Source organism: Macaca fascicularis, chromosome 3, assembly GCF_037993035.2.
Source record: "Macaca fascicularis isolate 582-1 chromosome 3, T2T-MFA8v1.1".
NCBI classification, from domain to species: domain Eukaryota; kingdom Metazoa; phylum Chordata; class Mammalia; order Primates; family Cercopithecidae; genus Macaca; species Macaca fascicularis.
The window spans coordinates 185,148,934-185,169,548 of record NC_088377.1 but is presented as its reverse complement, the minus strand read 5'-3'; the positions used below and the strand labels follow the sequence as shown (position 1 = coordinate 185,169,548).

The following is a 20,615-nucleotide window of genomic DNA, read 5'->3' as shown; positions in this document are numbered from 1 at the left end:
AGTGAGACCTCATCTCTTATTTTATAGAACAAAATTTTAAAAATTAAAAAAAAATAAAATCAGCTTTGGTCTGATATTACAGTTTTTCTTTCTTCCTGTTTTCCTTTCCCCATTAGAGGAAACAGGATGGAGGAGGGCAGCAGAGGGCAGCCCCCAGCTCTGGGAGGGGGATAATTTTAGAAGAGAATCCTCTGGCAGAGGTAAGCAGAAGGGAGCAGAGCTGTGAAATTCAACCTCACACCCTTATTCAAGGGCAAGGGGGTTGGGGGGCGGGGAGGACACGGAATCCAGTTCAGAGATACTGCTCTGTAATTCTCAAACATTATCACACCTCTGAAAAGCCTTCCTATCCTGAAAATGGGTATTTATGTTACTCCCACTATTTCCATAATTTCTTCGCCTGTCCTAGATTTTGTATCCCTCCCTTGAGGCTATCCCACGGTTGTTTTTCTTGCAGTGCAATCGACCAGTTTCAGTCCATTTTTCACACCCTTTTGTCTCCAGTGTTCTGTACCAAATTCTGCTCTATTTGCCGAGGTGCTTCAGTTCACCTCGGTCCCCTTCTGCTCTTCCTAGACAGCCATTCCCTTCTATCACTCAACAATGTTTCCAGCTCCCACAGCTGTTTCCTACCAAACAAAAAAGTTTTCTTTCTGGCTGGGTGTGGTGGTTCATACCTATAATCCTAGCACTTTGGGAGGCCAGAGCGAGCTGATCACTTGAGGACAGGAGTTAAAGACCAGCCTGGCTGACATGGTGAAACCCTGTGTTTAAAAAAATTAAAAAAAAAGTTTTGTTTCCTACTAAAACTTCTGTAGAAAGTACCTACAGAACATTCCATCTCTTGCAAACTTCCATGGCCCACCTGCACCTGCACTTACCTCTCAGGCATATCCTTTAGATACAACGCACCCCCAAAATATCCCAACTTACACAAATCCATTGCTTTGATCTCTTCTATGCTGCATTAGAATTCTCTTACAATCTATGCCCACTCTAGAAGACCTTAAATGCAACCAGGTAAGAAATGGAATTTTACTACCTTCACTCTCCCATCCTTCTATTCCAGCCCAATCTGTTATGGCAGCCTACATCTCATAGTCTAAGTAACCAAGAACCAGCACTGGTTGCTAATGACTTCCATTTCATCTATGAGAAATCCCAGGACTAGGCCAACTGAGATGGACCCACACTTGCATATATTTACAGGACCATGGCAGCAAAATAAGAAGGGGTTTTCAGGTCTGGGTATGCCTTGTGAGGTGGTGAGGAAGGCTGCACTGTAAGGGGCTAAGGAAACAAAATCTGTGGACTTCAGAGGACTGAGTATCTACAGAAACAGATATTGAGCACACAACAGCAATAAATATGAGCATTTATTTGGCACCTGATGGCAATACAAAATCCTGGCAGTGGGAGTGGAAAGGTTATCTCACTCAAATACTTCCATCCTATGTCGACCCAAAGGCAGGACTTGGCAGCAAGGATTCCAACCACCCAGCTCACAGAACAAATATTTATTGAGCACCTTGACTACTACAGGCCTAGCATTTTGCTAGGGACCATGGGAGATGTGAAGGAAGTTATCTCACACATGAAATGTCTTCAAGGAGCTAAAAATGCCAGCAGATAAAAGCAAAACACATGGAAAAACAAAGTACACATAATAATCTGTGTATATTGTCAAAAGGAACATTTTATCAAAAGGTAGGATTGCAGCTAAGGTTGGCTTGCCTTCTTCCCTCTTTTATTCAACAAACATTTACTGAAGACCCACTATGTGCCAAGCACTTGGTACGTGATGATGAATAAAACAAACAAGGTTTCTGCCCTCATTTACAGCCTGGTAGGGGAGACAGAAATGAACAACTAGAAATAGCATACATATAAACTGCAATAAGTGCAATGAGGGGAAAAGACAAGATGTGGTGACAGACGCAGGAGTAGACTGCTCAGGGACTGAAGGGCCCGGGCACGGTCAAGACTTGAGGAATAAGGACACCACCTGAGTCAAGAGTGGTGGGGGTGGAGAGATGAGAAGGCCAAGGAAGAGGGCAGGAAAGAGCACAAAATTAGAAGCTGAGGAGACCACTCGGGCTGGAGCTTAGCAAGAAATCACCATTTAATGAGGTTCAAGGGGAAGGCAAGAACCAGTTCTCATAAACGAAGGTGAGAAGTTTAAATTTTAAGTGAGGTGTAATAGAAAGCAGAAGGGTTCTAAGCAGGGGGGTGACATAATCAGATTTATATTTAAACAACCAAAACCTGGCCAGGCGTGGTGGCTCACACCTGTAGTCCCAGCTATTTGAGAGGCTGAGGCGGGAGGATGGCTTGAGGCCAGGAGTTTGAAACCAGTCTGAGAAACATAGTGAGAACTTGCCTTAAAAACCAAAAAACACCAAATAACAACAACAAAAAAAAAAACAAAAAAAATTAAAAACCAAAACTACTGTTATGTGGAGAATAGACTGGAAGAAGAAAGATTTTTTTTTTTTTTTTTAAAAGGTCTTAAAGAACAGGGAAGTTTCAGATAAGCAGGGATAAAGGTTTCTAGATTGAAAAATGACATGTATAGCACTGAAATAAAGGCCACATAATATCAAAGTAGAGTTTAATACCGAAGCAGAGAGCAGGAAGAGAGAGAGAGACAGAGAGAGAGAGAGAGAGAGAGAGAGAGAGAGAGAGAGAGAGAGAGAGAGAGAGAGAGAGTGAGTTAGTTATAGAGTCTAGGGAAACACACCTGGCCTTCTCTGATGCTCCCCACGAGGCTCATTTTAGTAACAAAGCTCAGAGAAACAACCAACGAAAGATCTTTGAGACTTCCATGGGCAAAGATCAATAAGGTACAGATGCAAAGCAATGTCGGCTGACAGGCTGTGGAGCCTTGAGCCCAAACGAGGCAAGAGTGTCCTTCCACTGGGGGGCCCTGCAGTACTGAAGGGAACGCACAGGCCGCTTCTGCACACTGCAGCAAGGTGTGTCTCTAGTCACATTGCAGCAAGGTGTGTCTCTAGTCACATTGCAGCAAGGTCTCTAGTCACATTGCAGCAAGGTGTGTCTCTAGTCATGTTTGCCTCTTCCGAGCCAAAAGATAATGTCTACATTAAATGTGGACACCTTCCAAACTCTCACTCTAGGACAAAAAGGGTGGGGGATATGAATGAAATAAAAGATAGGAGATGATCTCTCAGACATCTTAACTAATGTAATAAAAGCAATTACTAAAGTGCCATCTACAAAAGCTGGAACTGAACACAAATATGGGGAAGTTATATGCCCTCTCCCCATAATGACACTGTTTACAACTTCACTTGTCAGGCTCTTCAACTGCAGCTGAAACATTCCTGGCAATAGGTCCGATCAAGGCTGGCTCTACAGGCAGAGGGCTTCACAGAAGAGGAGCTGGCCTGGAGTCCCACACTCAAAGGCAGAGATGATGGGCACCGGAAACAAGTCTGGGAGATTCCCACATCCCTGAGGGGGCAGAACAGAAACTGTGCATCCTGAAGATCAAAGGCTCTATCACACCTCCTGTGGTCCAGTGGCTTCCACCTGGCGTGGATGATGGGGAGGTGGCATCATGTGGGAGGGTGTCCTGGGAACAGGTAGAGGTGGCGGCACAGAGTGCTGCAGTATTCAGACATCTCCTTGCACCGGTGGAACTCTGTGCCAGGGGCATAGCCTTCCCGATCCTTGATAAGTGCATTCACCTGGAGGGGCAGAACCAACAGGCCCAAGTCTGAGAATCTCGGGCTTCATGAGAGCAGCACGACGGGAACGGGAGACGGACTATGAAAGAGCATTCAAGGGAGAAGGAAAGTAGAGCGCTGTGGAGACGCACAGGGGTCACGGAGCCCGCCGGCTCACCTTAACCAGCATGTCGGCCACGTGCATATCACAAGCCCGCTCAGAGAACACTTGAGCGAGGGCCTCGATGTACCAGGAACCTCGTTTGGTGTTCCGCATGGCGGCAGTCCCTGCAACCAAAAGGGCATTAATCACGGTGTGAATGCCATCACACAGCTGGACTTCCCAAACTAGACTCGGCCATGGCATCTGCACCCTCCCGAGTCAGAGAACCCAGCATGAAGAATCCAAGTCTAGGAGGGTACACTCTTTTGAATTATTGGCATACTTTGGAGATACTGTAGGTCTGTTTCCAGACCAGCTCAAGAAAGTGAATATGGCAATAAAACAAGTCATACAAGTTTTCAGGTCTCCCAGTGTGTATGGAAGTTACGGTCACTATCCTACAGTCTATTAAGTGTGCAACAATATTATGTCTAAAAAATGCATATGCTGTAATTAAAACATACTTTATTGCTGAAAAATGCTAACAGAGGCATGCCAATAGAAAAATGGTGCTGATTTTAGACGCTTGAAGGAGGACTGCCACAAACCTTCAATTTGTAAAAAGCAGCTGAGCATCCCAAATCCAAAAATCTGAAATGCTTCAAAATCTGAAACTTTCCAAGTGCCAACATGATGCTCAAAGAAGGTGCTCACTGGAGCATTTTAAATTTAGAATATTTGGATATGGGACACTCAACTAGTAAGTATAATGCAAATATTCCAAAATCCAAAAAAACAAAAAAATCCAAAATCTGGGACCAAAAAAATTCTGGTCCCAACATTTCAGATAAGGCATACTCAACCTGTATCTGCAAAGCATAATAAAGCAAAGTGCAATAAAATGAGGTATGACTCGACTCTTTTGGAACTCAAAGTACCTTTGAGGCAGGCATAGCCGCATATCATGTCTGAGCGCGTGGGCAGTCTCATCTTTGGCAGCTTTTCTTTACCGGCATCACTCTCCTCGCACCCAGGGGATCCTGCGTGGTTCTTCCCATCTTGTTGGTCAACCCCGCGATCAGTCTCATCTGTAACAAAGGCAGACAGAGTGGACAAAGATGTTACTTCTTCTGTCTCTCTTGGGCCTGTCACAGGCAAGCCCACATTCCCTACAACCTTGAAGGGGAAGAGCCATTTCCAGCTGTTGCCTCCAACCTATGGCTGATAAACTAAAAATAAATAAACAAATAAATAAATAAATAATAAAAATTACTCTCCCAGCATGCATCTGTTACTCAGGGGATGCCTCATACACACCAGGCACCACGCTCAAGCACATGCATATCTGTGTGGTTGGAGCAGTTCCCGTTCTGTGTAAGACAGGGAAAATGCCAAATCAAATACTCCTTGTAAATGGAACTGAAAATCATCTAAGTCCACAACACACTTGTTTGATTAACAGTATGCCTGGGAGTCACAGTGCTTTTTATTACAATACATAATAAAATACTGATATATTTAATTACATAAACAAGAAAAAACAAGGTAATAAATAACAAATACGGTTACCATAAGTATGCTACATAAAAATCACAACCTCAAACTACCTACCAAAAAAATAATAAAACTAAGTATGATCAGTTGTTTCCAAGGTGGTTTTGATATCTTTGAAGCACTATTTGTTAATTTCATAAGATAAATTACAGCAAGCATCCAAGATTTAAGAAAAAAAATTTTTAATTTATTTCTTAAAATAACTTTTTAAATCTTTTTTTTTTTTTTTTAATAGAGATGGGGTCTTGCGACGTTGACCAGACTTGCCTTGAACTCCTGGCCTCAAGTGATCCTTCTGCCTTGGCCTCCCAAAGTGTTGGGATTACAGGCATGAGCCACCACACCTGGCCTTATGAAAATTTTAAGAGGGAAAAACTTAAAATGGGGAGAATTTGACTACGTTCTCCCAGAAAATTTAAAAAGATCATCCATATTCAACTTCAGCAGTACTTTCTCAACATACCCTGAGCAGATCCTTGCTCTTGATACAGGCCTTATGTATCCCAAGACAGACTCTTATTTTTGATGATGTTGTTTTATTTTGGGTGTGGGCAGGGGTGCTGTCAGTAGGAAAGACAGATAGAGAGGACTCTCAGGTCAACACATAAAAAGTAAGAGTATGCTCTATTACAGTACTTCCTGATCCACGCAACATGAAGGAGCTTAAGAAAGATGGGAAGCTTTAAGAATTGGGGTGGAAAAGGACCAAAGCACAGACTTAATAAAAATTGTCAAGCAACTGCCATGTGTTGGGCACTGTCTTACTTTAAGGCCTAGGGATAAAGTGAAGAGAAAATTCCTGCCATCATAGAGCTTACACTCTAATTTAGAAGCTGACTGGGGCAGGGGGGTGGAGCTTTTTATAGACATTAATTATATTAACCAAATACAGCAGGAAGACAGGTGAACTCAAATTTTCAAAGGAACAATTGGCTACTGGTCATTCCTTGAAGGATTTAATTTCAGAAAAGTTAGAGAGACAGAGTCAAAAATTCAGATTACTCCAAGAAAGAGCAATTACTCCTTATCCAGATCCAATAGGGTATTAAATCCCTGGATATAGGAGGAGAAAATGACCATTTAACTGTCATTTTGTTAGTAAAGATGCCTAAAGGAAACAGGCTAAGCTAAAGAGAAAGGAGAATTCCTCTCTCACCTTTATATCACAGATCCACCAATCAATAAATGCCATTGGTTCTTTTGTCACTATATTCTCATATTTGTTTTTTACGTAATACCTACAGTTTTTCAGGCAGATTAATTTTCATCCATTCATTCGACATTTATAAGTGCTACCATGCGTCAGGCAGGGCCCTGGGCCTGGGGATAGAGCAGGGAATGAAAAGTGAAGTTTGTGCCCCATAACCTCTTTCCTTAGTGCAGCCCCCTCCACGGCAGCCTTCCTGGAAAAAAAATTCATCACATTATTTCTTACTTAAGCTCCCAACTGTTCCTTACTTTTACCGGCTGACGTCCAAAATCTCAGTTATGACTAAAGGTTTGAAATGAGGTGAACCTACTTTGTTATGACCAGCCACATCTCACATACTCACACAGATGCTGTTTTAAAATCAGATCCGAGCATTGGTTTGGGAGGAGGGGAGGCACAACATGCCCTTTGAATCTCAGTGTGCTTATCATGTTGTATTGTTTCCTTCCCACGACAGACTCTAGATACTACTCCACAACTATGTAAATCAAATTACTCCAGGTACAAATGAAGCCGTATCCTATCCACAAAATCTCTTTAAACTACCCTCACTTAAAATGATCTACTCTTACTGCATACTCCTTTCTAAGTACAGTTTGTACCTTGCTAATTTCACCCTTGCTTACATGAGGCCTGTGAACTAGTCTTAAGCTACTTCATGTATATTTACTTTATTTTCCTGAGTAACTGGTCTGCTCCTTAGAGAGACCACATTTCCTTCTGCTTTTGGGGCAGTAACTGCTGTAGTCTGAGTCATGCTGCAGGATCTCAACAGACTATATTCTGCGGTAATATCAGATCAGGATGACAATAGTATTAGCTATTTACATTTGGCCACACGAGAGATTAAAACAGTAATTATTTGAATGTTTGGACAAAGCGACCTTTGAAGCAAACTATAAGCCCTTTATGGCACTGATCGTGTTTTAAGAGTTACAGCTGGCATATTTTGTGGATGTGCTGTGAGCCAGGTACCGAGCTATGTAAGCCCTTAAATGCATAATCTCATTTAACCATCACAAGCACCTTATGAAGTAGGTACAAGGACTATTTTCATTTTATATTGAGCAAACTGAGATGGAGGGATGCCATTTAACTTAACTTCACATAACTAGTAAATGGTGAAGTCAGAATTTGACTCCAAAGTTAGGGCTCGTAATTACTATTATTTTCCTCCAGGATGAGAAGCATGCCTATGTGTCTTTTAATCCTCGTCCTGCAGTCCTGGCTCTTAAAGGAGTAAAACAAACTGCATGAGAAAAGAGGGGCAGCAGCCGCTCATGGAAAAGGAAGAGTCAAAGGCCAACACGGATTCTGTTCTGCTATCCTGCATGACCCATGAATGGTAAGAAGAAAGGAGGCAAGAGCGAAGTGTAGGTAAAAGTGAAGTATATGGAACAAGTGAAAAGGAGAAAGAGTGAAAGAAAGGAGATAAAATAAGAAGGACGGGGAAAAGACAGATCAGAAATCCATAACTGGAATGAGTAACCAAAAAAAGGGCACCGGCGTTAATAAAGCAGAGAAAAGTAAGAGTTCTCAGAAAGGAAAGCAAAGACACTGATAAAAGAGTCCTGAGAACAGGATATGGTGGTGCACGGAGAGCTGACCAGCCTGAGAGCCATGGGCTGCCCAAGTCCCAGCACACCCCATGCATTGGGAGACACTTACAGAGCAAGAGAGGCGGTGGCAGCAGTGAACAGAAGGAGGTGCCCAAGGGATCCAATAGCACCTGAGAGGAGCAAACAGGAAAGTAAGAGCTGGTGGGAGGCTGCCCAGGAGCCACCACCCAGGTGCTGGTCTGCCAGGGCACTCACCTCCACGGCAGGCCTGGATGAAGAACATTTTCGGTTTGTTCTGTAGGCTTGGGCAGTTGGCGTTGTCAAAGAGTCGAAAAACCTCTTGTAGCTGCCAGAAAAAAACAAGGAAGAAGGGAGGTTAAGCATTGGGTGGGGCCTCCTGAAGTCCTATACATGCAACAGTCGCCATCACGGGACAGACGGCAGGCAGGAGGTGAAGCAGCCTGGTTTCAACAGCTGGCTTCCACTATGGTATCCGCACCTGGAGCAGTTTCCCGTCCACACCATAGATGGCGCCCTCCACACCATGCGAGAGGAGTGCTACGATGCAGGAGTCTGTAACTCGGTGTGCAGGTAACCGCGCAAAATTCTGGAGTTTCTCTTGCATTTCCTAAAAGAAAGGAGTGTTTAGTGTTGTGCACTAGAGTCAGCACCAATATAAGCATCACACTTTGGTTTCTTTTTGAAACCCTAAGCTATTAGAAGATAAAATGCTTTCTGTATATTCCTGTGGTCAACGATAAAAGAAGAGACCTTTGGAGAGACTGAAGAAAGCTATGGACTCACCAGAAAAACGCATGTGAGTTCAGACACAATATTCTGAATACAGATTCAGACGTACTGAGACAGGCAAAGAGCTCCTGGATTAAAACAAGTTACTAAAGAAGCTAATCATGAGTTGGTCAACTCTGATTAATGCCCTGTTCATAACCAGATCCTTCATTAGAGCAAGTGCCCTTGTATATAAACGGCATAAGCGTGACTCAAAGTGTAGCTATGAATATGTAAATATGCATATTCAGCTACAATAAACTGTTCTGTGACAGCATCATGACAGTAGAGAATAGCAATACTTGTAATGTTGTCTTCTGTCTAAGATTCTAAGTATTCGAGAGACAGTGATGATGTCTGTATAAAACGCTTTGTTTCAGCAAGAGTGCGCTATAAAGGAGGATTCTATACAGGGCAGTAATTACATACACAGGCCCTAGGGTCAGATTGATCTAGGTTTGAACCTTGGCTTCATGAGTCGGAACAACTTACTCAGACCCTTGAGACTCCAATTTTCACTTTATAAAAAAAAATTATGAGGACATTTTCTCTTAAGTTTGTGAAGATTAAAATGAGATATTATGACAAAGGACTTGGCCTGGGCAACCTAGCAAGACTCCATTAAAAAAAAAAATTAGCCAGGCATGGTGGTGCATGCTTGTAGTCCCAGCTACCCTAAAGGCTATGGTGGAGGGATCACGTGAGCCTAGGAAGTCGAGGCTGCGGTGAGCCGTGATTGCACCACTGCACTGTAGCTTGGGTGACAGGGAGACACCCTGTCTCAAAAAAAAAAAACCAAAAAAACCCAAAAACCAATCGCTGTGTCTGGGACACATTGCAAAAAATCTGCTGTTATTACAATGTACACGTCTAATAAAGAGTATTTTTCTCAAAGAAATCTATTACCGGTCAATATTGTAGTTCAACTTAAGAACCCTCTGTTCCTGTTTGTTTGTTTATTTATTTATTTATTTATTTATTTTTCTGAGACGGAGTCTCGCTCTGTCGCCCAGGCTGGAGTGCAGTGGCCGGATCTCAGCTCACTGCAAGCTCCGCCTCCCTGGTTCACGCCATTCTCCTGCCTCAGCCTCCCGAGTAGCTGGGACTACAGGCGCCCGCCACCTCGCCCGGCTAGTTTTTTGTGTTTTTTTAGTAGAGACGGGGTTTCACCGTGTTAGCCAGGATGTTCTCGATCTCCCGACCTCGTGATCCGCCCGTCTCGGCCTCCCAAAGTGCTGGGATTACAGGCTTGAGCCACCACGCCCGGCCGTATTTATTTTTTTAAAAGACAGGATATCGCTATGTTGCCCGGGCTTGAGCATACTGGCTATTCACAGGTGCAAGATCACTACTGATCAGTACAGCAGTTTTCACCTGCTCCATTTCTGACCTGGGCTGGTACACCCCTCCTTGGGCAAGCCGGTGGTCCCCCACTCCCAGGAGGTCACCATATTGATGATGAACTTAGTTTGGACACCTGATCAGCATAGCACACTACAGCCTAGAACTCCTGGGCTCAAGGAATCTTCCTGCCTAAGCCTCTAGAGTAGCTGGGACCATAGGAATGTGCCACCATGCCTGGAGAATCTTGTTTATCTTGCACTAAGTTGTGATACATGAAGACCATTACCTTAAGCATCTGGTCCATCCGTCAGAAAGTTATATTGTGTACCTAAAGAGCATAATAATTGGGCACACATTTTTAAACCTATGCCTAAACCTATGCCTCCCTCTATAATTCACGATGTCTAGGTCTTCTATCTGAGATGGGGCAGAGAGAAAACAAGTTCATTTTATTATAAACTTGAATAAAATTGTAATGAAAATAAATTATCTGGGTGGAAGAATTAAAACACATATATTTAATCACACACACTGCCAAAATAAAAAGCACACTTCTATAACACACTGCAGTAGCTCTCAAAGTGTGGCCCCTAAAGCAGCAAGAGCAGCATCACCCAGGAACTTGTAAAAAACGTGAAATTGGGCTGGGCGCGGTGGCTCACGCCTGTAATCCCAACACTTTGAGGAGGCCGAGGCAGGCGGATCACAAGGTCAGGAGTTCGAGACCAGCCTGGCCAATATGGTGAAACCGTCTCTACTAAAAATACAAAAATTAGCCGGGGGTGGTGGCGGACGCCTGTAGTCCCAGCTACTCAGGAGGCTGAGGCAGGAGAATCGCTTGAACCCGGGAGGCGGAGGTTGTAGTGAGCCGCCGAGATCGGGCCATTGAACTCCAGCTTGGGAGACAGAGCGAGACTCCGTCTCAAAAAAAAAAAAAAAAAAAAAAGTGAAATCTTAGGCCCCAGCAAAATGTGTTTTAACAAGTCTTCCGGGAGGCTCTGATATGTTAAAGTTTGAGAGCTACTAATTTATCTGTTCGGAATACTTCTGTTTGTAGATAATCGAGATGCAATTATATAAAATATTTGAAAGTCTGCAATATAACTAGAAATAGATTGGTGTTGAAAAGTACGTGTATTTTCTAAGTAGAAGCCAACAATAATAATAGAAATCTTAAGGTAATGACAGATAATCAAAAAAATTCTTCCAAGAAAATATAATTTCAAGAGAATACATAACTGTGAATGTTCCTCTGGAGCTGACGCTAATAGAATTTTAACATTGAATAGTTAAAGAAGTTAATTTTGCTCAAAGAAGAAAACAAAAATTATACACCTGGGCACTGAATCACGACCATTTTGCATTTAGTGAGATTAGGTCAGTAAATAGAAAACAACGTCCAAAAACAGAATACACGCACTTTGTAACCAAACTTAGTAAGACTCAACCATTCAATAAATGGGGATTAAACATTTGGAGGAATTTTTCCACAAGTAGAATAGCTTAAAATAGGATCTGCAGATTTGTTTTTGATAAAATTACAGTACTTCTATAAATAGCAGGGTTCTTAACTCCTAAGTGTATTTTTAGCTAGGGGTTGGGGGACATGTGAAGAGAGTAACTTGTGAACCCTCTGAAATTATATGCTAAATTCTACGGGCAGCTGCATTTTCCAGGGATGACCTATAGCTTGTCCCTACATTTTCAAAGCGGTCTGTGACCCAAATGCAAGCTAAAAAAAAAAAAAAACAATACATGTGGTAAAAGAAAATTTCCACTTTGAAGAGCACCTCGTTTCCTAACATAGGGTCAATCATAATTCTAGAACTAGTAACTTCATGAAGTAGATGCAATCAAAAGTTGGTAACAGAGAAAAGTGAAAAAATTAGGGCAGGGAGAATGCCCATGCTCATTGCAGCACTGTTGGGGAAGAGGAGTCTCTAAGACTAATTCTACTATTTCCTGTTTTTAAATGGAATTCCTCTCTCAAGTAAAAAAGATTTGATAAGGAAAAGAAAAGAGGATCTTATTTTTTTTGGTTCTGTTTCTTTGCTTGCCAAACAGCTATATGATAAATGAGTTGAGTCTCTAGCGAGATCCCACCAGGAAGAGAGTATTCTGTGCAGATGCCCAGTGCACCAAATTATGACACCCATTGCAACTACCTGGTTTATAACACACACATTTCTTGTCCACATACTGTTCTCCCTGCCTAGGGTGGCTTCACCACTCCTCTCTGCTTTAGTAACTTCTATCCTTCAAGGCCAGCTTAAGTCCTGCCTCCTCCATTTATCCTTCTGATCATATCTACCTAGGCATTTCTTCTTAGCTATGACAGAAGATACTTTCTCTAATCTTGTTTAGTCCTTAGGAATATAAGAGGACACATTTCCTTTTCTGCTGATGTCAAAACTCCCTCATCTGATCTTTAAACAAATCTGTGGCAGCTCACATAGTCCCCCATCATAAGGTGCTCGAAGTTCAACTCTACTCAATTCCAGTTATAGAGCAATTTGACCAAAGAATTAGAATCCAATAGGTCACTGAATATGCATCAGGCTTAGCATAAACGGAAATGGTATTTAGAAAGTGGGCTCATCAACTCACCAAATCTACTGACGGTCTCTGAAAAAACAGCAGTATATAGCTGACTTAGTGGCTCAGTATTACACCTTTAACTATTAGACATCTAGGATCCTTTATCAGCTGCATACAAATTGAAAAACCAAGACATAATAGATTTCTAGTAAAATAAATGGCTAGACCAAAACCTCTAAGAAAACACACATAGCGCACATTTTGTTAAGTGACCTTCTGTAGGAATTACGGATGGTATCTGCCCTTTGTCTCTTTATGCCCAGCAGACTTCTCAGGAAAGCATATAAACTACCTGAATACTTGAGGACTGAAGCAGCTGTTCCTGCCGTGGCTTTAAAGCAAGGGTGGATTTAACTACATTGCATGTGCTACAATGGGGAAACTGGTAAAAACAGCATGTAAAGGACAACACCCAAGTACCTGTGGATGAAACCAGCCTTGCCAAAAACATAGTAAATACATAATTATTCTCACAGGAGGGCAGCTGAGAAAGAGAAATGAAGACTACAGACAATGCTGAATGGAAAACAAAGATCCTCTATCCCAACAGATCAAAGTGAATCTCCTAGAAATTTTAATTTCACCACTGACAACCTCAAAGCAAGTTTAAGAAAGTTCTATTATTCTGGAATAAAAATAAAGAGTGAATATGAATCTACAAATAGGCCATTATTGATTGCAAAATAGAAACCCTAAAGGTCACAAAGTCAGTTGTGCAGTACAGTAACTGAGGTTAATGAGGAACAGCCCATAATGAAAATGCTCACAATTTCTAGCAATCTGGTCCAAAAACAATCCACCCTATGATATGACTTGTGGTTACATAACTATGAAGAATACTTCCCAGCCAGGCGCAGTGGCTCACACCTATAATCCCAGCACTTTGGGAGGCAGATGGGGGCGGATCACCTGAGGTCAGAAGTTCCAGACCAGCCTGGCCAACATGGCAAAACCCTGTCTCTACTAAAAATACAACAATTAGCCGGGCATGGTGGTGCGCGCCTGCAGTTCCAGCTACACAGGAAGCTGAGGCAGGAGAATCGCTTGAACCTGGGAGGTAGAGGTTGCAGTGAGCCGAGATCATGCCATTGCACTCCAGCCTGGGTGACAGAGCTAGACTCTGTCTTAAAAAAAAAAAAAAGTGAGAACCCAACTGTGGACTATTATTACTTTATGAAACCACAACCTGAGATGTCAACACTAAAATGGCTGGCTGGCCCTAACTCTTTCTACTAGATTGCAAGGTGAGAGGCAGAACAGAGTGAATAAAAATGTAAGTAGAGTAGACCAACTTTTAAGACATATCCCAGCAGGCACAAGAGCAAAAGATGTCCCTGGTCCCAAAGTGTTGTGCAGTCCTCTAATTTACATATCAGGTTTTCCTGCCTCGGGTACCTGTGCAGTCTGGTCACGCAGAACATGGACGTCATAGCCCAAAAGCTTGAAGAGGGTGACTAGAGTACTGTGGTCCACATCCCCTCCAGAGCGAAATTCCAGTTCTTTCTCTCCAGTGAAGTGCACATTGCTCAACACCAGTGCTAGGCCACGAGGCCGAGACTGCAACCTATAAGCCTGGGGAGGAGAGGCCAGTTAGAGGATGAGCATCTCGATGACACAAGATTCCCTGGCTAGATTAGACATTTCAAGAAAACAAAAACATCGTAGTTTTCTTCTTAACCCCCAGCAGGTAAAAATAGACAAATGCTCACATAAGGCATTTAGCCAGTAACAACTTTCTGACTAATAAGGCAGAAAGGAAATGTACATGCAAACTAAGTTCAGGTTCCCTGGAAGGGTGTCTAATTTCCCAACTCTCTTCCTCTTGTCATTATGCAAAAACTCACCAGCTGGAAGTGTGTCTGATAAAATTCAGGAGTGCAAGGCTTCACCTGAAGGCAGACAGGACCATCTTTATTGTCTAGGGAGTGTTCCACAGTATCTGTGGTATAGACAGAAAACCAAAAAACTAGTATTTAACTTAACCATCAATCCTAATATGTCATTGTAACTTCAGACATCTCTTGGAACCAGGTTTTGATAAATATTGGTCTCACTCACTCCCCAAACCTGTAGGCTTCATGAGGGCAGAGACTCTTAGTTTTAGCTCACTAAAGGATTCTCTGCACATGGCTTGCATGTAGCAGATGCTCAACTGGCTGAATGACTAAATGGGCTAGCTGGTAAAGTCTTGCTCCAATCACTAGGCTGCTCCATCAGCAGGCTGGTGGCCCCAAATATAGTCTTTTCTCTTTCAGCTTTATAAAGCCCAATTGAGCATGAACTTCCTGCCTATATACATGCTACTCAAAGGGCCAGTTATCATAAAAACTGTTATCTGGGGTGGAAAGGAAATGGGACCACCTATTTATAATACCCTGCCTAGGCGGTGACTCATGCCTGTAATCCCAACACTTTGGGAGGCCGAGGCAGGCAGATCACGAGGTCAGGAAACGGTGAAACCCCGTCTCTACTAAAAATACAAAAAATTAGCTGGGCATGGTGGCGTGCACCTGTAATCCCAGCTACTCAGGAGGCTGAGGCAGGAGAATCGCTTGAACCCAGGAGGCAGAGTTTGCAGTGAGCCGAGATCGCGTCATTGAACTCCAGCCTGGGCAACAGAGCAAGACTCCATCATAAGAGGGGGGAAAAAAAACAAAAAACAAAAAAACAAAAACAACCTCTTGCCTAAACTGTCCTACTAGCCCTTAACAAATTCACTGACAACTGTTCCCAGTATAAAGTATGTCTCAGCTGGGCGTGGTGGCTTATGCCTATAATCCCAGCACTTTGGGAGGCCAAGGCAGGAGGATCACTTGAGGCCAGGACTTTGACACCAGCCTGGGTAACAAAGTGAGACTCCTTCTCTACAAAAAATTTAAAAAGGAACTAGGTGTGGCGGCATGCACCTGTAATCCCAGGTACTTGGGAGGTTGAGGCAGGAGGAGCCCTTCAACCCAGGAGTTCGAGGCTGCAGTGAGCTATGATGGTGCCACTGCATTCCAGCCTGGGTGACAGAACAAGACCCCATTTCTTTAAAAAAAAAAAAAAAAAAAAAAGGCTCATGTTAGGGCAAAGCCAGATACCAGACAAGAAAGAAGTCAAACTGGGATGTGGGACACCCCCCTCCTTTTTTTTTTTTGAGACTGACTCTCACTCTGTCGCCAAGGCTGGAGTGTGGTGGCATTGTGTTGGCTCACTGCAACCTCCGTCTCCTGGGTTCAAGCAATTCTCCTGCCTCAGCCTCCTGAGTAGCCGGGATTACAGGCACCCACCACCATGCCCAGCTAGTTTTTATATTTTTAGTAGAGACGGGGTTCCACCATGTTGGCCAGGCTGGTCTTGAACTCCTGACCTCACGTGATCCACCTGCCTCGGTTTCCCAAAGTGCTGGGATTACAGGCGTGAGCCACCGCGCCTGGCCTGGGACCCCTTTTAGTCCATCAATTCTCACCTGTCGACAGGCGGACCTTCTTGTGAAGTGGACAGGACTCACACACCGGGAAAGGGAGACTCAAGTCGTGGTCACAGCTCAACTGTAAGAAATCAAAACTCATGATGACAGACCTTAGGGAGGTGGTCCGCTCCAAATACAACAAAATCTAGTCTCCCTCACTCTGACTTACAAATTGCTTTCCAGTCAAACTTTCCTTCCCAACACCCCATATGACTAAAGCTTCATACCGGTGGGAGTACATGCTGAAGCCCGGAAAGGGTGGTGAGCAACATATCCTCCAGGTGGCCTTGCTTGGTCTCCCTCAGTGCTTCACAGAAGGCATCAAAAGCTTGGGGACCCCTCTTAGGCAGCAAGTTGAGGAGTTCCACGTTCTGGCTGAAACTGCCCACTTTGGCCTAAGACACAAGAATAAAACATGGAATCATATTTACTTCTCTACCTATAATTCTATTTCTCCACATGAGCTTCCTAGTAGTGTCCTCATTCCTCTCAATAATTCTTTTTACAGGAAAAGATATGTTTAGGTGAAGTCCTTCCTGTTATTCTTGAATTTATATCATTTCTGTCAAATGCTCTATGGTAGAAGGGCATTTCCATTTCTTTAGAAACGTACAACATCCAGCTGGGTGTGGTGGCTCACACCTGTAATCCCAGCACTTTGGGAAGCTGAAGCAGGTGGATCATGAGGTCAGGAGATTGACACCATCCTGGCTAACACAGTGAAACCCCATCTCTACTAAAAATACAAAAAATTAGCCAGGTGTGGTGGCACCCGCCTGTAGTCCCAGCTACTTGGGATGCTGAGGCAGGAGAATCATGTGAACCTGGGAGGCAGAGGCTGCAGTGAGCCAAGATCGCGCCATTGCACTCCAGCCTGGGCGACAGAGCGAGACTCCGTCTCAAAAAAAAAAAAAAAAAAGGATAAAGATACGACATCCTTTTAATATTTTGTCATGCTCTGTTCCCACCCCTATGATCAATTTATCTTCTCTCTTTTGCCTCCAGATACCTGGATGAGCTCTCTCATTTCCAAGGTGATGATGTCCTTCTCCAGAAGATGTTCTAACAGTTCACTCAACAACAGCTGTTTGGCTAGCATCACTCGGTTCTTTTTTAGAGTTTCCTGATGGTGAGGATGCATGCCACACACTCCCAATATCCTACAGATAAAAGGTAGAGGGAAAGGCTGTCAAGTACACAATTTGGCACAGAAGAGTGGAGTGGAAGAGGCATGAATAGAAAGAACGAAAAAGAATAAGACTTCTAATAACGAAGATTATGCATATTTATTGAATCTGGTTAAATCAAAGACGTACTAAGCAGTAACGCATTGATCATAAGAAAATAATGTCTAATTCCTTATGGTTTATGTTCAGCTGAGATCATCTGAGATGAATGGTCTGACTAGGGGAGGGAAATGTCTATCTTAAGCAAAATAATACCCCCAAGCATACATATTTATGAGAAGAAATACTTCTCTGATAGACCAATTTTAATTAAGAGAACTATTTCAGAAATCATCTCACATTATTTAAGCTGGTGAAAGTGATGGAAGTTTATAATGATCTTGGATGAGGGCTAAAACAACGCTATGACAAAAACTCAAGCCAATGGCTTTAACAGAAAATAAATGAGGCTGACACTAACTCTCTTTCACTAATGATATAAACATATAATTACATGTTTTTTTAAAACTTTAAGTTCCAGTGACAAAATGGCACTAGAAATTATCAGAATCCCGTTAAGATGTGGATAAGCAGGAAGTATGACAGAAAGTCACAGTGGGTAGGTACTTATCTATTTACTTTAAAACAGACAGAGTCTCACTATGCCACCCAGGCTGGAGTGCAGCGGCTCTTCACAGGTATGACCGCATTACAGAGCAGCACAGGAGTTTTGACTTGCCCAGCTTTTGACCTGGGCTGGTTCACCCTTCTTTAGGCAACCTGGTGGACCCTGGCTCCCAGGACATCACCACACTGATGCTGAACTTAGTGTGGACACGTGACTGGCATAGCACTCTATAGCCCAGAACTCCTGGACTCAAGTGATCCTCCTGCTTCAGCCTCCCAAGTAGTTGGGACTACAGGCATGTGCTGTCACCTCCAGCTAATTTTGCCACGGGCTTGCAAAGAGATCAGCTTCTGCTTATAAACTAAAATAATCCTATTGCCAATATATGTCATCTACAAGCCTACTTTACATAAATCCAGAGTTCTCTAGCCTGCCAAGTCACATTTTCCAAATATGTGACAACAGGAAGGGCGGCACCTGATAGCAGTGAAGATATAGTAACTTCAGTTTATAACTTCAAAACCTACTCTAAAATGCATCCTGATTTCCTGATTTCTAAGGTGTTAAAACAGGAAGGGAGGCCGGGCACGGTGGCTCATGCCTGTAATCCCAGTACTTTGGGAGGCTGAGGTGGATAGATCACCAGAGGTCAGGAGTTTGAGACCAGCCTGGCCAACATGGTGAAACCCTGTCTCTACTAAAGATACAAAAAATTAGCTGAGTGTAGTGGTGCATGCCTGTAGTCCTAGCTACTGGGGAGGCTGAGGCAGGAGAATCGCTTGAACCTGGGAGATGGAGGTTGCAGTGAGCTGAGATTATTCCACTGCACTTCAGCCTGGATGACAGAGCAAAGACTATATCTAAAAAAAAAAAAAAGGGGGGGAGGGGAAAAATGTGTATCTTACAATCAGTGAAATACCACACATCTATGGAATGGATGCGCTTGGCTTGGAGATGTTATTGGGTGAGAGATTTATAGTTAGAAGAGGGAAGAGCAGGATCCTGGAGGAACTGAGAGACCTAAGATAGCAGGTGGGATCCTAAAGCAGACAAAGTGGGTTGGAAGCAGTCAATGAATCTGAGGTTTGGAAAAGTGAGTCTGAAACTCCATTTTTCCTTATTTTTACTGTCATATTTCCATTACCCCAGACTTTCAGTAAAAACCGGCTATAAGAAAAAAAGCTATACAAATAAAAAAATCCATTTAAGAATGAATCACTTTCGAATACATCAAAGCAGTAATAACGATCACATATAACACTGCAGCTGGGATACCAACTAATGGTGCAGCAGATTTCTTCCATTAGTTTACCAGTAGTATTCGCTCCTTAAATTGTTCTCTTCCTCTTTTTCCATGACAGCACCTGGGAGTCTTCTCTCTGCCTACCCAATTCCTGTTTTCTTTAGAGGGCCTTTGGCCTCCCCTTAATGTTGATGTTCCATTAGGGACGCCCCTTCAAAGATCCTTTCCCTAGACAATCTCACCCATACTTGCAACTTACTGACTTAACAGTTCTTAACTCTCTCGAGTTCCAGACTTGAATTTTCAATCAACTCTTTAGTTTTAATCTGAAGCATCAACCACTCTGCACACCCGCTCCTTCCTCTACTCCATAGTATGAGAGTCTTAAACGTGAACATTACAAAAGTTTCCAATCATTTAGAATTTCAGGACACAACTGGAAGGGGAGGAGGGGTGAAGGGCACCACGGGAGTTCCTACGTCTTAATTCTGTGTCCTTCTGCAGGTTCCCTTTGCGAAGACCTTAATCTTCAGTCTCGAGCGGGAGGCATTACAATGTTCTCCTGGGTGATGCCTGCCATGAAATGGAAAGACCGGGGCAGAGGCATGGACACTTGGAGCCACAGGAACCCCCCTGTTCTGCCAAAAGTACTCAATTTCCAAACCCTGTACTGACTTCTTCGAAAATCTGGTGATTGTATGCAAAGCCATGCAGATCACGATACAGACGATACAAATCAAATGCACATCAGGCAGAGCACCGAGGTCTGCAGAAGGTCTCGGCGGTTTTTAAGGGGGCAGAGTACAGTCTTTTTATAGTCTCCCTCATAAGGGAGCCAGAGGAAAGGATGAAGAATCTTCAAGAGAAGCCAAGAGTGGGCAGGACTGCAAGGAGCTCCCCTTATTTAGAACCCTCGTGGGTTGAACAAAGGGAGGCTAGGGCAGTCTTCTTCCACGAGGGACAAGGCCAAGAGGTCCGCCCGCGGGCCCCTGCGCAGTCAGGCTCGGAACTGCTTGGTGGGGCCTCCCACCCTTGGCAGGAAGCGCGGACAAGGCTGCTTTCCGGGGCTCCGAGGGGAGGGGGCTGCAGGGCCGCACGCCTGGGGCCCACGTTCCCCTTCCCTGGACCCTCCCTTAGTAGCCCTAAGACTGTTCCTTACTTACCTGCGTCCCCTGTCAGCGGCCATCAGCTCCTTGTGCTTGAAGGTAGACCAAGACCCTGCGCTCGGCGCCGCCATTTCCCGCTTTTCCCGGGCTCTGCACTGTGCACCGCCCACAG

The 20,615-nt window shown here is 43.6% G+C and overlaps 1 protein-coding gene across 9 annotated transcripts; it reads right to left on the bottom strand.

The window, feature by feature from the left end:
• Nucleotides 1–1,363: 1,363 nt before the first annotated feature.
• Nucleotides 1,364–20,597, bottom strand: CASP2 (caspase 2). Of its 9 annotated transcripts, none has more exons than XR_012432959.1 (13): nucleotides 20,501–20,597; nucleotides 17,310–17,460; nucleotides 16,528–16,695; nucleotides 16,298–16,379; nucleotides 14,691–14,785; nucleotides 14,242–14,418; nucleotides 8,615–8,743; nucleotides 8,371–8,461; nucleotides 8,225–8,285; nucleotides 5,810–5,906; nucleotides 4,731–4,880; nucleotides 3,868–3,977; nucleotides 1,364–3,710 (listed from the first exon to the last, which is right to left on the bottom strand). XR_012432959.1 is itself a non-coding variant. In XM_005595627.5 (12 exons), exons 3-12 carry the CDS (start codon nucleotides 17,439–17,441, stop codon nucleotides 3,579–3,581), a joined length of 1,266 nt encoding a protein of 421 aa, XP_005595684.3. In that variant the 5' UTR covers nucleotides 17,442–17,460; nucleotides 19,817–19,910; nucleotides 20,501–20,597; the 3' UTR covers nucleotides 1,364–3,578. The 9 variants fall into 9 exon arrangements, 4 of the variants coding, with proteins under 4 accessions (XP_005595684.3, XP_005595682.3, XP_065398766.1 ...); XR_012432963.1 differs by lacking the exon at nucleotides 5,810–5,906 and adding an exon at nucleotides 19,817–19,910 and having other exon boundaries at nucleotides 3,186–3,710; XR_012432960.1 differs by lacking the exon at nucleotides 5,810–5,906 and adding an exon at nucleotides 6,589–6,749 and having other exon boundaries at nucleotides 3,186–3,710.
• Between the last annotated feature and the right edge of the window lie 18 nt (nucleotides 20,598–20,615).

What these genes read in the sequence shown, in the direction of transcription:
- CASP2 (XM_005595625.5), bottom strand. Translation starts at nt 20,574, where the DNA reads ATGGCGGCGCCGAGCGCAGGGTCTTGGTCTACCTTCAAGCACAAGGAG. An exon ending in AAATGAGAGAGCTCATCCAG is followed by an intron (nt 16,696 to 17,309) that starts GTATCTGGAGGC and finishes CTTGTGTCTTAG; the next exon opens with GCCAAAGTGGGCAGTTTCAG. An exon ending in CATCCAGGCCTGCCGTGGAG is followed by an intron (nt 4,881 to 8,370) that starts GTGAGTGCCCTG and finishes CCTTTGTTACAG; the next exon opens with ATGAGACTGATCGCGGGGTT.